Source organism: Chiloscyllium plagiosum, unplaced genomic scaffold (genome assembly GCF_037043375.1).
Source record: "Chiloscyllium plagiosum isolate Xiang-an unplaced genomic scaffold, Cpla_swu_hap1 HiC_scaffold_34, whole genome shotgun sequence".
In the NCBI taxonomy this organism is placed as follows: Eukaryota; Metazoa; Chordata; class Chondrichthyes; order Orectolobiformes; family Hemiscylliidae; genus Chiloscyllium; species Chiloscyllium plagiosum.
The window spans coordinates 12576678-12592711 of record NW_028270172.1 but is presented as its reverse complement, the minus strand read 5'-3'; the positions used below and the strand labels follow the sequence as shown (position 1 = coordinate 12592711).

General features: G+C 45.1%; 1 protein-coding gene across 4 annotated transcripts in view; it reads left to right on the top strand.

The window, feature by feature from the left end:
- The window catches only part of ulk4 (unc-51 like kinase 4), a 502471-nt gene that overhangs the window by 179039 nt on the left and 307398 nt on the right, over nucleotides 1–16034 (top strand). For all 4 annotated transcript variants that reach the window (XM_043719540.2, XM_043719541.2, XM_087978491.1 and 1 more), the window contains one exon: nucleotides 2262–2395. In XM_043719540.2, coding sequence (XP_043575475.2) covers nucleotides 2262–2395 — 134 coding nt within the window. The remainder of the gene's footprint in view (nucleotides 1–2261; nucleotides 2396–16034) is intronic.

Genomic DNA, 16034 nt, shown 5'->3' with positions numbered 1-16034 from the left:
CAAAGCCTACAAACAAATCAACGGACACCCATAGGGTCACCAATATCAGTGCTCAAAGCGGAAGCAGTAGAAAGTGAGGACTGCAGATGCTGGGGATCAGAGTCGAGAATGTGGTGCTGGAAAAGCACAGCAGGTAAGGCAGCATCTGAGGACCAGGAGAACCTATGTTTTGGGCATAAGCCATTCCTGATGAAGGGTTTATGCCCGAAACGTCGATTCTCCTGCTCCTCAGATGCTGCCTCACCTGCTGTGCTTTTCCAGCACCACATTCTTGACTCATAGCGGAAGCAGAGACTAGAAAAGTAGTGCTCACATCTATCCAACCCAAACCTTGGGTCCACTAAATGGAGGACACCTTTGTCATCACAAAGTGGAACAAGTTAGATGAAACATACAACCATCAACAATATGTTGACAAGCATAAAATTCACAAAAGAGGAGGAGAATGACAACAGACTTCCATTCCTAGATGTGGCAGTTGAACATACAGTTAATGGAGAGCTTCAAATGAGTGTCTACAGAAAGACAACAAACACAGACCAAATACTTAACTTCAGAAGCAATTATCTCAATACCCACAAAAGGAGCTGCATCAAGACATTATTTCAACAACCTACATCACAGTGCAGCACCCAAGAACTACAAACAACAGAAGAAGAATATCTATACAACGTTTTCAAGGAAAATGGTACCCAACAAACACAATCCGCCGATTCCTCAGAAACAAATCCAAACAAGCAGTCACAACGCAACTGAAAACTATAGCCACATTATCTTACGTCAAAGACATATCAGAAATGACTTCCACTCTACTCAGACCCCTTGGCATCATGGTAGCCCATAAACCTACCAACACACTTAAGCAGCAACTAATGAACCTAAACGATCCATTAGATACCACCAGCAAAACTAACGTAATTTACAAAATACCATGCAAGAACTATAAAAAACACTACATCGAACAAACAAGCAGGAAACTTGCCACCAGAATACATGAATACCAACTAGTCACCAAAAGACATGACCCACGATCACTAGTTTTCATACATACAGACAAAGAAGGACACCACTTTGACTGGGACAGCACACACATCCTAGGACAGACGAAACAAAGACACGCATGAGAATTCCTAGAGGGCTAGCATTCTAACCGGAGCTCCATCAATAAACACATCGATTTAGGCCCCATCTACCTTTCCTTAAAAAAAAGAACCAGAAATGACATCACCCATCTTAAGAAATCAAGACCTATAAATAGAGAGTTGGGACATACCACCAGTGCTTCACCAGAGATTCTGATGATGTTACCTAGTAATGGTGATGAATCATCTGAAAACAAACCTTCCAGCTCAACGAGCTAACTTACATCCATGTCATCAATCGGAGCTACAAATCTTCTCAAAGATCACTATCAGGTGATCAGTATTAACTGATGGCTCATCTGTGCTTTCATATGGAAGTAGGCTGAATGAGAGATTTTGCTTGGAAGTCTGGAGTAAATGCAATGTGTGTCTCTGTGAATAAAAGCCTGGAAGTGAATAAAGACTAGGCTCTAGTATCCTAACCTTGCCACCAGGATAACAGAATTTTGCAACATTAAACATTTTATTGGTAATGTTGTGTAACTTTTACCAATATTGCTTTGTCAAGATTGCAAAAATGTCAATTGACAATATAAAATTCAAGGATATTGCACAGATGGATAAAAGTCAATTTTTTGTAAATATTTCTAAATCAATGTTACCTTGATGGGATATAATCATAAATCGGACTGTGGTAGATCATATTGAGGATGTTAACAAAAACTAAACATCTGTTAGATTTCTGCAGCATTGATAGCTTTAGGCCATATTTCAGAATAATTTCTTCAAGCAATCCTGTCATGTAAATGGAACATTAGCTAATCTTTGGGGGGGGTGGCTTTGTAGTTTAAAATTGTAATTTGAATTTTCATCTTGGTTTAAATTTACTTTAATTAATGCACAGATTCTTTCTTGTGCAGATAGTACATATATATTTCAAATATTAGTTTGAGAAAATATGGTGAAAATATTATGATTGTAAGTTATGTGCAGTTGATTACTGGGAAATTATATAGTATATATGTTGTAAGTTAATAATTAAATTTATGGGTTAGGTGACTATAAGAGAAGATTGACTCTGTGTTGAGTTAGAAAATAGGGGTTATGAGAAACCTTTCAAAGCTAACATATTTCAACATTTGTCTTTGGTACTAATCAACTCTGTTTTGTTAACTGCAGGTTAGTGATGTATATTGAAAGAGACAGCAGAAAAGCCACACAGGGAAAGGAACAGCAAAGCAACAATGAGTACCTGTCTAAATGCCTGGATCTGTTAATCTGTCATATTGTCCAGGAGTTACCAGGAATAATAGGTAAACTGAACAAATAATGTATGAAATATGGGGAAGACTAGTTTACTAATCATATTCTGACTCTATACTATGTGCAATTGGTGCAGAGTTGCTATTGTAATAGAATGTCTGCCTCCGTTAACAAGAATGCCAAGTTGTTTGCATTACAGCAGATACTCTAACACTTGAGACATCAACAGAAACCTTGTAGTCTGAAGGAGATACGAGCCAATTAAAAGCTTGTATCAAACTTGATTAAAAAGGTTTAGGTCCAAAACAAATATGGCATAGAATAGGTTACAGTTCAGTATCAGGATTAGTGGTGCTGGAAGAGCACAGCAGTTCAGGCAGCATCTGAGGACAGGCAAAATCCAAGTACAGTTCAGTATCGTTCAGTGTCTTCAAATATTTTTTAATGTTTCCTGAAACATTTTCAATGATACAAGGTTCAGATGGTCATAACCATGTCTTTTATTCATCTTTGATTGAAAGTGTACTGCTTTTAGCTATCTACTAAGAAGCTTTTTCAACTGAAGGGCACGGCATTGGTTCTGTTTTGCTTTGTTGCACTCTTGTACATTTCCCGAAGACTGGCAATAACCTAACATTAACAGAGTTTAAACATCATGGAATGATTTACTGTGTTAGCAAATGTTGGACACTTTTCAATACATATGGGCCAGCTGGGTTCAGGAAAGTTTGGTCTACATAGAGTCTGACAAAGGTCCTTAAAGGGACGGTTGGAAGTTGCCACAAACCAATAAATTTAATTAGAAGAAAGTATGCATAATATACATAACTAAATTTGTATGCAAATGGAATACTTCTCCCAGATCTAACAGGCCTAAAGTTCCAGAGTAGCAATCATTTCCTACACCTGGTTTGGCCTCCAGTGCAAACCAATTTCAAGTCATAAATTTAAGAAATTAATGCACAATTTGTTAAAAAATGTACCTAAGTACCATTCAAGCTATATTTAACCACCTGTTACTCTAACTAAAAGAGATGCCTGTTGTCCTTTTTGGACTATTAGTTTAATTAGCTTAATAAATCTAATTATTTACTTGTAAAGGAATATCTTGATACATTTTAATTGATGATGTGTTGTGAACACTGAGGTAATATGCATTACAAATGTGTAATTTACAATCTCTGGTTTGGCTTGGTTGCGGTTGTCAATGTACTTGTACCCATAATGATTATTCTAATGGAGTTGGAATATTATCCTTCATTAAGCGGTAAGTAAAAGTATGTTTGTGATTTTACTTAAAATCCTCAAAGATTGAAGGAGTTTGTTTTGGAATTGCCTGCATCGTTTGGTTTTCAGCAATAACTTCATCCAAAGGTTTCTTCAGTTGTGTGGGGTGTAGATTTCTGAAACATGAGAATAAAATATAGGTCTAAACCTGCAGATGATAAAATATATCATTGCAATGATGTATTGAATTTAGTGTGTACAGATGTATGGATGATCATGAGCTCTAGAAGGCTTATCTCACTATTTAACTTTTCTACATCTGAAATAATACAACATTGATATTTGAAGATGTCAATCACAAAGTAACTCTACTAAAAAATTGAATGATACTTATCTTTGATCTTAATTACATCTGATCATGGTGTAGTTCAATTATTTGGTTATAAAATCTGTGCTGTGAAAATGGAAGTAAATCAAAAAGTCACAGTAAATCAAAAATGTCTCACAAACTTGATTGAGTTTTTTGAAGAAGTAACAAAGAGGATTGATGAGGGCAGAGCGGTAGATATTATCTATTTGGACTTCAATAAGACGTTCGATAAGGTTCCCCGTGGGAAACTGATTAGCAAGGCCAGATCTCACGGAATACAGGGAGAACTAGCCATTTGGATACAGAACTGACTCAAAGGTAGAGGACAGAGGGTGGTAATAGAGAGTTGTCACTGGCCTCCAGTCTGAAAAACCAGTGGAGTGCCACAAGGATCAGTGCTGGGTCCTCTACTTTTTGTCATTTACATAAATGATTTGGATGCGAGCATAAGAGGTACAGTTAGTAAGTTTGTAGATGACACCAAAATTGGAGGTGTAGTGGACAGCGAAGAGGGTTACCTCAGATTACAACAGGATCTGGACCAGATGGACCAATGGGCTGAGAAGTGGCAGATGGAGTTTAATTCAGATAAATGTGAGGTGCTGTATTTTGGGAAAGCAAATCTTAGCAGGACTTATACACTTAATAGTAAGGTCCTAGGGAGTGTTGCTGAACAAAGAGACCTTGGAGTGCAGGTTCGTAGCTCCTTGAAAGTGGAGTCGCAGGTAGATAGGATAGTGAAGAAGGTGTTTGGTATGCTTTCGTTTATTTGTCAGAGTATTGAGTACAGGAGTTGGCAGGTCATGTTGCGGCTGTACAGGACATTGGTTAGGCCACTGTTGAAATATTGCGTGCAGTTGTGGTCTCCTTCCTATCAGAAAGATGTTATGAAACTTGAAAGGGTTCAGAAAAGATTTACAAGGATGTTGCCAGGGTTGGAGGATTTGACCTATAGGGAGAGGCTGAACAGGCTGGGGCTGTTTTCCCTGGAGAGTCTGAGGCTGAGGGGTGACCTTATAGAGGTTTACAAAATTATGAGGTGCATGCATCGGGTAAATAGACAAAGTCTTTTCCCTGGGGTCAGGAAGTCCAGAACCAAAGGACATAGGTTTATGGTGAGAGGGGAAAGATATAAAAGAGACCTAAGGGGCAACTTTTTCACACACAGTGGTACGAGTATGGAATGAGCTGTCAGAGGATGTAATGGAGGCTGGTACAATTGCAACATTTAAGAGGCATTTGGATGGGTATATGAAAAAGAAGGGTTAGGAAGGATATGTGCCGGGTGCTGGCAGGTGGGACTAGATTGGGTTAGGATATCTGGTCGGCGTGGACGGGTTGGACCGAAGGGTCTGTTTCCATGCTGTGTATCTCTATGATTCTATAGGATCCAAAGATTCAAATTGGCAGCTCCAAATATGGCAGAATGCCATTGAAATGTTATCTCTGCGTGAAAACTCTATGTAACATTTAAAGTGTGGCCTCATGTTTATTTTCTGGCATTTAAACATGGAGTTTTGTAACAGTGGAGAGTTTCTCAGTTGTTGCAAAAATGGCAGAAATTGCCCGAAAGAGAAAATCCCGTTCCTATGCATGCCTTAGTTGTGGAGGCGGAAGTGTGTTCAGGATGGGAGGTGCGCATTTCTGCAAGGTAGTTGCCCAAATAAATCAGCAGCTGCCTCTGGTCATGTGTGATGTTGGTAATGTAGGAGTGCAAAGTCAGGATGTGCGCTGATTAAATCTGGTCTGAACTTTGTTGGTTTGATTCACTGACCACTGTTCCCTTTTGGAGAGGTAAGATAACATAAGACCATAGACATAGGAAGAGATTTCACCATTTGGCCTATTGAGTTGGCTTCGCCATTCAATCATGGCTGGTATGTTACTCAGGAGAAAGTGAGGTCTGCAGATGCTGGAGATCAGAGCTGAAAATGTGTTGCTGGAAAAGCGCAGCAGGTCAGGCAGCATCCAGGGAACAGGAGAATCGACGTTTCGGGCATAAGCCCTTCTTCAGGAAGGTATGTTACTCAACCTATCTTATCCCCATAGCCCTTGATCCCCTTACTAGTCATGAACTGTCTATCTCTGTCTTAATTGCACTCAATGATTTGGCCTCCACAACCTTCTGCGGCAATGTATTCCACAGATTCACCATTCTCTGGCTGAAGAAATACCCCCTCAATTTAGTTCTAAAGGATCGTCCCTTCATGCTAAGACTGTCTTCTCAAGTCCTTGTTTCTCCTACTAGTGAAAACATCTTCTCCATGTCCACTCTATCAAAGCCTCTCAGTATTCTGAGAATTTCATTGAGATTCCCCTGTCATGTTTCTCAACTCCATTGCGTATAGACCCACAATCCTTAACTGCACCTCATATGACAAGCCCTTCATCTCTGGGATCATTTTTGTAAATCTTCTCCAAGGCCAGCACGTTCTTCCTTAGATACAAGGCCGAAAACTGCTTACAATATTCTAAATGCAATTTGACCAGAGCTTGATATAGCCCAATACATCCCTGATTTTGAATTCTAGTCATAGAATCATACAGCACAGAAACAGACCCTTTGGACCAAATCGTCCATGCTGACCAAGTCTGACTTACCTACATTTGACTCACATCACTCTAAACCTTTCCTGTTCATGAACTCTCCAAACGTCTTTTAAATGTTGTAACTGTACCTGCCCATTTGAAATTAATGAGTACCTTAGAGAGGAGGTAGTGCCTAGAGGTACCATTGCTAGACTATTAATCCAGAGAAGAAAGTGAGGTCTGCAGAAGCTGGAGATCAGAGCTGGAAATGTGTTGCTGGAAAAGCGCAGCAGGTCAGGCAGCATCCAGGGAACAGGAGAATCGACGTTTCCTGAAGAAGGGCTTATGTCCGAAACGTCGATTCTCCTGTTCCCTGGATGCTGCCTGACCTGCTGCGCTTTTCCAGCAACACATTTCCAGCTATTAATCCAGAGATCCTGGCTGACGGATTTGAATTCACTGAAAATCTGGAATTAAGGATCTAATGATGACCATGAAACGTTGTAGATTGTTGGACAAACCTTTATGATCTATTATGATCTAAAGCTTTCCCTAATGTCCTTCAGGGAAGGAAACTGTCATCCTTACCTGGCCTATATGTAACTCCAGACCCATAGCAATGTGATTGACTCTTAACTGCCCACAGGGCTTTTATGGATAGGCAATAAATGCTACTCGAGGTAGTGTTGCCCACATCCTGTAAATGCTTTTTAAAAATTATTTGTCTTCCTAACTATTAACTGAATCTGCATGGTAACCTGAAAAGAATGCTGAACTAGGATTACCAAATTCCTTTGTGCTTCAGATTACCAAAACCTTGCCCCAATTAGAAAATAGACTAGGCCTCTCTTCTTTCTACCGAAGTGCATAACCTCACACCTTCCAACATTGTATTCCATCTGCCACTTTTTGCCCACTCTCCTAGCCTGTCCAAGTTTTTCTACAGCGTCACTGCCTCCCCAACACGACCTGTCCCTCCAATAATCTTTGTACCATCTGAAAACTTATCAACAATGACCTCAGTTCCTTCTTCCAGATTGTGAATGTAGAACATGAATAGTTGTGGTCCAAACACTAACCCTGTAGAACTCCAGTAGTCACTGAATGCCATGTGAAAAAGACTCCCTTATTCCCATTCTCTGTCAATCAGCCAGTCCTCTCTCCAAGTAATACCTTGCCCGAACACCTTGGGCTGCTATCTTATTTAGTTACTTTCTGTGTGGCACCTTATCAAAGGAAATCCAAATAGGTCATGACCACTGGCTTTCCTTTATCTAACTCGCTTGCTAGTTCCTCAAAGAATTCAACAGATTTAACAGGCATAACCTCTCCTTGATGTAGCTGTGCTGACCCAGCCCAATTTTCCATGCACTTCCAAATACTGTACAATCTGATCTTTAATAATGGATTCTAAAATATCACTAACAACCCATGACAGGCTATCCAGCCTATAATTTCCTGTCTTCTGCCTCTCTCTCCTCTTAAACAGGTATATTACATTAGCTGTTTTCAGTCCTCTGGAATCCTTCCGAATCCAGTGATTCCTGAAAGATCACCATTAATGGCTCCACAGTATCCTCAGCTATCTCCTTCAAAATGTTCATGTGTAGTCCATCAATCTGGGTGATTTATCTACCTTTGAACCCTTCAGGTTTCCCAGTACCTTCTCCTTAGTGAAGGCCACTACACTCACCTCTTCCCCCAGCTCTATTGAGATTCTACTATGCTACTGATGTTTTCCACTATGAAGACTGATACAAAATACCTGTTCAGTTCCTCCACCATTTCTTTGATCCCCCTTACTACTTCTCCAGCCTCATTTTCCAGCAGTAGAATATCCACTTTTGCCTCTCTCTTATCTTTTATATCTCTAAAAAAGCTCTTGCATTCTTCTTTTATATTACTAGCTAGTTTATCCTTTTATTTCATCTTCTCCCTGTTTTATTGCTTTTTCAGTTATCCTCTGCTGGTTTTTAAAGGCTTCCCAATCCTCTAGTTTCCCACTAACTTTCACCATCTTGCGTGTTTTTTCTTTACTTTTATGCTATTCCTAACTTCCCTCATCTCATCCTTCCCTGAGTACATTTCTTCTTCCTTGGAATGAATTTCTGCTATGCCTCCCAAATTGCCACCAGATACTCTTACCATTGCTGCTCCATTGTAATCCTTGCTGGGTTTCCCTTCCAATCAGCTCTGGCCAGCTCCTCTTTCATGTCTTTTGGAGTTGTCTTTACTCAATTGTAATACCATTACATCTGATTTGAGCTTCTCCCTCTCAAACTGCAGGGTGAATTTTATCATGTTATGATAACTGCTGTCTAGGGGGTTCCTTCATTTTAAGCTCCCCAATCAAGTCTGCATGGAATCAAGGACTGGCATGAATTGACATTAATTTGGCATTGAGTGAGAAATGGCCATAAGGATGGGTACAGAGCATAGGTTGGCATGGAACTCATGAGATGGTATGTGTGTACGTGGTGGGCTCTGTGAAGTGTGTTAGAGATGAGAGATGTTTTATGTTTTATTCTTTTTAATATTTTGGCACAGTGCTGAAGCCCCAGGGTACATCTGCCCAGGACGCCTCTGTTCGCAGCATCTTCCCCATTCATTCCGGGGTCACTCAATCTCACTCCCAGTAAACCACACCACTAAAGTGGATTTCCAGCTTCCTGGGACTTTCTGTCAGATAGTTTGCAACTCCAGGAAGTGCCCCAAATCTCTGTGTCAGGCAAGAAAATTCAGTCCTCAGAGTTTTGATTACTGTGGTAAGATTTCAAGTGGTTAGTCTTACTTAGCTGTTGACACTGTCGTTAGAAATCTGGCCATGTTTGGAAACAGATAATTCATTTGCATTAAAATTGTTCTTCGAACAAACATCCAGATGAAAGCTGCTGCATTACTTCAGAATGTGGAAAACTTAAATGGAAATTCTCTCCAGAAAAGCAATGCAAAGAGATATTTATTAAAATAAACTGTATAGCTTTTTTATCATTGTATCCATAAAATAAACAATCACAAGTGATTTAAACATATTATAGAACCAAAAACAGAAATTTCTGGAAAAACTCAGCAGGTCTGGCAGCATCTGTGAGAGAAATCAGAGCTAACATTTCGCATCAGTGCCCCTTCTTAACTGATGAGTTTTTCCAGCAATTTATGTTTTTGGTTCTGATTTCAAGTAACCACAGTTCTTTTGGTCTTTGTTTATGAGAGAAACAGTTTGTTGATTTATGCTATCACTAGTTTTGTAAGCTAATAGTTAGTCTGTCATTATTTCCCTGAGCTCAGTCAGGTAAGGGTCTCTCCTACACTTGTTACAATAATGTTTTCATAAGTGTATTTTTGGTTTTATTTTTCTGCTCTTCGTTGTCACATTACAAAATTAATGTCAGTCCCTGGCCGAGCCTGCTTATGGCTTAGAAAATAATATTAAATATTTCTTTAATTAGTTTTTGAGTTTTATTTTCCATTTTGGCTCTACTCTAAATCCTACACCCATCTCCAGTCCTGAAGAAGGATTACATCTGAAACGTCAACTTCTCCACCTCTGGTGCTGCCTGGCTTGCTGTGTTCTTCCAGCCCTCCTCCCTGTCTACTCTAATAATGGCAGCTTTGTGAGGGAAATTATACATCATGGTATAAAAGGAACAGTAGTAATGTGAATACAAGATTGACTGAGTTATAGGACTTAGAGAATAATGCTTAATGGATATTTTATGGGCTCAAGGAAGATTTATAGTGGACCTCCCCAGGAATCGATATTGCAACCATTGCTATTCCAGATAAATGTTAGTAATCTGGATCTTGTGTGTGACTGGAACAATTTCAAAGGTTGCACGTGGCACTAAACTTGGAAGATTTGTAAACTGTGAGGAGGACAGTGTGAAACTCCACAAGGGCATTGGCAAGTTGTTGGAGTGGGCAGATAGGTCGCAGATGGGGTTTGAGGCAACATGGTAGCTTAATGGTTAGCGCTGCTGCCTCACAGCACCAAGGACTTGGGTTCAATTCCAGCCTTGGCCAACTGTCTGTGTGAAGTTTGCACATCTCCCTGTGTCTGAATGGGTTTCATCTCATTTTTCTTTTATTTCAAAAATATACTTTATTCATATATATTTAATCTATACAATTGGACATGTTATCATTCTGTAAACATTCAATTTCTTTACGTATCGAAACAGGGTGATCATTCGTATTCACAGGTTGGTGCGATTACATTGAGCTCAGACGCCAGCGGAGCCCAAATGACTGCGTGGGCCCCCTGTTCTTCTTAGGCAGGCAGATGTTAGACGGTGGTCTTTCCCCACCGCGCCTTGGCGGCAGCTGCCCCAAGCTTCAGCGCGTCCCTCAACACGTAGTCCTGGACCTTGGAATGTGCCAGTCTGCAACACTCAGTCGGGGTCAACTCCTTCAGCTGGAAGATCAACAGGTTTCGGACCACCCAGAGAGCGTCCTTCACCGAGTTGATGATCCTCCAGGCACAGTTGATGTTCGTCTCGGTGTGCGTCTCGGGGAACAGGCCGTAGAACACGGAGTCCCGCGTCACGGCGCTGCTTGGGACGAACCTCGACAGACACCACTGCATTCCTCTCCAGACTTCCTCTGCATAGGCACATTCCAGAAGGAGGTGTGTGACAGTCTCGTCCCCCCCGCAGCCGCTTCGAGGGCAGCGTGCAGTGCGGCAGAGAGTCCGGGCATGCATAAATGATCTCACAGGCAGAGCCCTTCTCACCACCAGCCAAGCCATGTCTTGGTGCTTGTTGGAAAGTTCTGGCGATGAGGCATTCTGCCAAATGGCTTTGACAGTCTGCTCAGGGAACCGCTCGACAGGATCCGCCCTCTCCTTTTCCCGAAGGGTCTCAAGGACACTACGTGCTGACCACTTCCTGATGGACTTGTGGTCAAAGGTGTTTTTCTTGATAAATTTCTCCAGGAAGGACAGGTGGTACGGAACGGTCCAACTACTCGGAGCGTTCCGCGGCAGCGAGGCCAGGCCCATCCTTCGCAACACCGGGGACAGGTAGAACCTCAGTACGTAGTGACACTTGGTGTTTGCGTACCGGGGATCCACGCACAGCTTGATGCAGCCACACACAAAGGTGGCCATCAGGGTGAGGGTTGCATTGGGTGTGTTTTTTCCCCCATTGCACCGGTCTTTGTACATTACATCTCTTCGGACCCGGTCCATCTTTGATCTCCACACGAAGTGGAAGATGGCCCGGGTGACTGCGGCGGCACAGGTTCTGGGGATAGGCCAGACCTGTGCCACGTATAACAATACTGAGAGTACCTCACACCTGATGACCAGGTTCTTACCCGCGATGGAGAGCGACCGTTGCTCCCATTTGCCCAGTTTCTGTCTCACCTTCCTGATCCGCTCCTCCCAGGTCTTGGCGCACGCCCCAGCCCCCCCCGAACCAAATACCCAGCACCTTCAGATGGTCAGTCCTGACGGTGAAGGGGATAGAGGATTGGTCGGCCCAGTTCCCAAAGAGCATGGCTTCGCTCTTGCCTCGGTTTACCTTGGCCCCCGAGGCCCGTTCGAACTGGTCGCAAATGCACATGAGTCTGTGCACGGACAGCGGATCCGAGCAGAAAACGGTGACGTCATCCATGTACAGGGAGGCCTTAACCTGCAGGCCCCCGCTGCCAGGAATAGTCACCCCTCTCAGGCTCGCATCCTTCCTGATGGACTCGGCAAATGGCTCTATGCAACACACAAACAAGGCAGGAGAGAGCGGGCAGCCCTGCCTGACTCCAGATCTGACTGGGAAGCTATCTGATTCCCACCCATTGATTGAGACTGCACTGACAATGTTGGTGTAGAGCAGTCTGATCCAATTAGCGATTCCCTCCCCGAAGCCCATTTTGGAGAGGACATCCCTCATATATGTATGCGATATCCTGTCAAAGGCTTTCTCCTGGTCCAGGCTGATGAGGCAAGGTGTCCACCCCCCTGCCCTGCACGTAGGCAATCGTATCTCTGAGGAATGCGAGACTCTCAGCGATCTTCCTGCCCGGTACAGGACAGGTTTGGTCAGGGTGAATCACTGATCCCAGAGCAGACCTGACCCGGTTGGCGATGACCTTTGACAAGATTTTGTAGTCTGTGTTTAACAGTGAGATCGGTCTCCAATTTCTAATTTCTTCCCTCTCCCCCTTCTGCTTGTAGATGAGGGTGATGATGCCTTTCCTCATGGATTCACTCATGGTACCTGCCCGAAGCATACTGACATACACCTCCAGCAGGTCCCGGCCAATCAAGTCCCAAAGAGCGGAATAGAGCTCGACCGGTAAGCCGTCGCTTCCGGGAGTTTTATTCTTTTCGAAGGACTCGAGGGCCTTGGTCAGCTCATCCAGAAATAGCGGCTGGTCCAGCCTCTCTCGTGTTCCGTCGTCTAGGACCTCCGTGATAGAGGACAGGAACGACTTGGAGGCCGCGCTGTCGGTTGGCTTCGAGTCATACAGACTGGCATAGAAGGATTTGCTGATCCTCATTATGTCAGCCTGAGATGACGTTACCGAGCCATCTTCTTCCTTCAGGCTGCTGAGCACGGAGCTCTCTTTGTGCACCTTCTGGAAGAAGAAACGTGAGCACGTCTCGTCCTGCTCCACCAAGCAGACCCTGGACCGGAAGTTTATCTTGGAGGCCTCCAAGGCAAAGAGCGAGGCTTGCTGGCCCTTCACCTCCTTGAGGTCCTCCGTGACATCGACCCCCAACGTCTGCAGCAGGAGCAGGTTCTGCATACTTTCCTGGAGCTGGGACAGTTTTCCCCGTCTCTCTCTCGCCTCCTGAACACCTTTGAGGATGAAGAACCTCTTGATGTTCCCTTTTACTGTTTCCCACCAGTCTGCTGGAGACTCAGAGGGGCTTCACGGTTCTCCAACCTGCGTAATCCCTCTTGAGCTCCTCAATGTTTCCCGGGGTCAACAGCTTTGTGTTCAGTTTCCACGTTCCCTTACCAGCCCGCTGCTCGTCCTGTAGGTGACAGTCGGCCAGCAGGAGGCAGTGGTCAGAGAAGAACACCGGCTTGACGTCGGTGGATCTGACCGAGAACGTTCGGGACACAAACAGGTAATCTATCCTTGAGCGGATAGACCCGTCTGCCCGTGACCATGTATATCTACGCTGCGCTCCGTCTGCAGGGGTGCTGAAGACGTCGTGCAGCTTGGCGTCTTTGACTGTGTCCATCAGGGCTCTGGACGTGGCGTCCAGTTTACTGCCCCCCCGCCGGATCGTCCGTCTGCATCGATGATACAGTTGAAGTCTCCGGCCAGAATGACCGGCCTGGACGTAGCCAGCAACAGTGGAAGCTGTTGCAGGACGGCCAACCGTTCACTCTTACCCGCTGGGGCGTACACGTTGATTAGTCTCACGGGAGCGTTTCTGTATGTAACATCAGCAACGAGGAGGCGCCCGCCCACCACCACCTTAACCTCGGAGATGGTGAAGTTGCCTCCCCGTAACCGAATACCCAGGCTCGAGGAGCGGTTATCGTTGCCCCCCGACCACACTGACGCCCCATGGGCCCACAAGCTCGACCATCTCCTGTAACTGCTGAGGTGCGGTATCCCACACTCCTGCAGAAACAGGACATCAGCTTTCACGTTGGCCAGGAAGGCCAGTGTTGAAACACATCGCGCAGCAGATTTTATGCTGCGCACATTGATAGTTGCAATTTTAAACCCCATTTTGTTAACAGGTTGTAAGGTTACCCATGTCCGATTGTCGCTGGTCCTGCCCCTCTGGGGTAGCTGTCTGCATCCCCGTGCAGTACGCAAACTGCTGGACCCTCGCTGGGCTGAGGTAGCTGTCCAGTTCCTCACTTGGCCCATTTGCCCGCTTCGGTGTCATCGGGCCGAGACCAGGGTCCACGCTGTCTGTTTCTATATCTGACAGCGGGCTGTCAGAGGGTCGCTGCTCCCAGTGACCTGGAGCTGTGTGACGGCGGGGCCCTCCTGGCTTTCACCTGGTAGGGGGTGGTGGTTTCCCATTTCCTCAGGAGGCTCGACCCTTGGTTGGCAGTTGCTGCTCTCCTTTCTTCTCGCAGCGCTCTGCCTCTTCTTTTGGTGACGACCCTCCTTTCTTCCGTCCTCACTCTCCGAATAGCTGTCCGTGTCTTCCACCTGCAGCTGCCTTTTCCCCTTTTTCTGGGAGGTCTTGGTGACCGGGTGGGTTTTCCTCTTCCTGTTTTTCACCACGGTCCATTCCTCTGCCTCCTTCTTTCCCTTCTCCGCCTCCTCCTCCTGTCCTGTCGGAGCTTCGCTCGGCAGCTGTACCTCTCCGGTAACTGTCATCTGCTCTGCTCCGGCCTGTCCTTCCTGTTGCGTGCCCCCTGACACCATTCCCTTGCCGGTTTGCGGTGCCTTGCCGTCCTTTTGCAGCCCGCCTCCGGCCATCTCCGCGTAGCTGGCGGCCCCTCGTCTTGGGCAGGCCCTGTACACGTGGCCCGCCTCCCCGCACAGATTGCAGTTATTTTCCTCCTTGCACTCTTTGGTTGGGTGGCCCTCCTTCTTGCAATTGCGACAGATCGTGACCTTGCAGTCCACCGCCATGTGGCCTGACCTCCCACAGGTTCGGCACACTTTCGGCTGCCCTGCATAAGTCAGGTACCCTCTGCTCCTTCCGATAGCAAAGCTGGAGGGTGGGTGGAGGATATTCCCGCTGGCATCCACCCTCAGGGTTACCTTGACCTGTCGTTTGCTGGTCCAGATCCCGAAAGGGTCAACCACATCGGTGCTTTGACCCTCGACCTGCACATATCTTCCCAGGAACGTCAGGACATCAGTTGCTGACACGTAGGGGTTATACATGTGGGTTGTAACAACCCGGCTCCTCTATACAGGAAGCACACACAACGGGACCGCCGACAAGATGGAGAACAGCGGCTCCCCTTCCTTTTCCTTGAAGACCTTCAGGAGCTGCTCACATTGCTTCACGCTCCTGAAGGTGACATCGAAGTAGCCTGCCCCAGGGAAATCCTGCAGGCAGTACACATCTGCTGCGGCGAATCCACAGCACTCGAACAACACCTTCTTGACGAACACCGTCCGATCGACTGGTGTACGCTCCTCCACCTTCTTGACAGACACCCTGACGGTGTTTCGAACCCCCTGCCCAGGGCTGCGCGCAGCTGTTGAGGCCATAGCTCTGAGGTTGACTGGTCCCTGAATTGGCGTTAGGCCGAAGCCAGCATGAAGATCCACCAATAGCAGGTCAGCACAACCAAACGATCCTCCAACGTCCAATCACGATCACGATCCAGCGATGATCTCCACTAGCTCTGATGACTCGCAACTCGACCCCTGTCCTGATAAGAACAGACACTTGATCTTAGCCAAAAGGCCGAGAAGTGCAAGTTAAAGATTGGCCATATTAAATAGACCATACTGTCCAGGAATGTGAAGGGTGGGTCTGGATGGGATGCTCTTCTGAAGGTCAGTGTGGGCTCAGTGAACCGAATGACTTGCTTCCACACTGTAGGGATTCTATGAGGTGTGTGAGGCAAAGTTTTATTTCAAGGGTGATTTTTATGTAGAGGGTAGTTTTTTATAACAGCTTG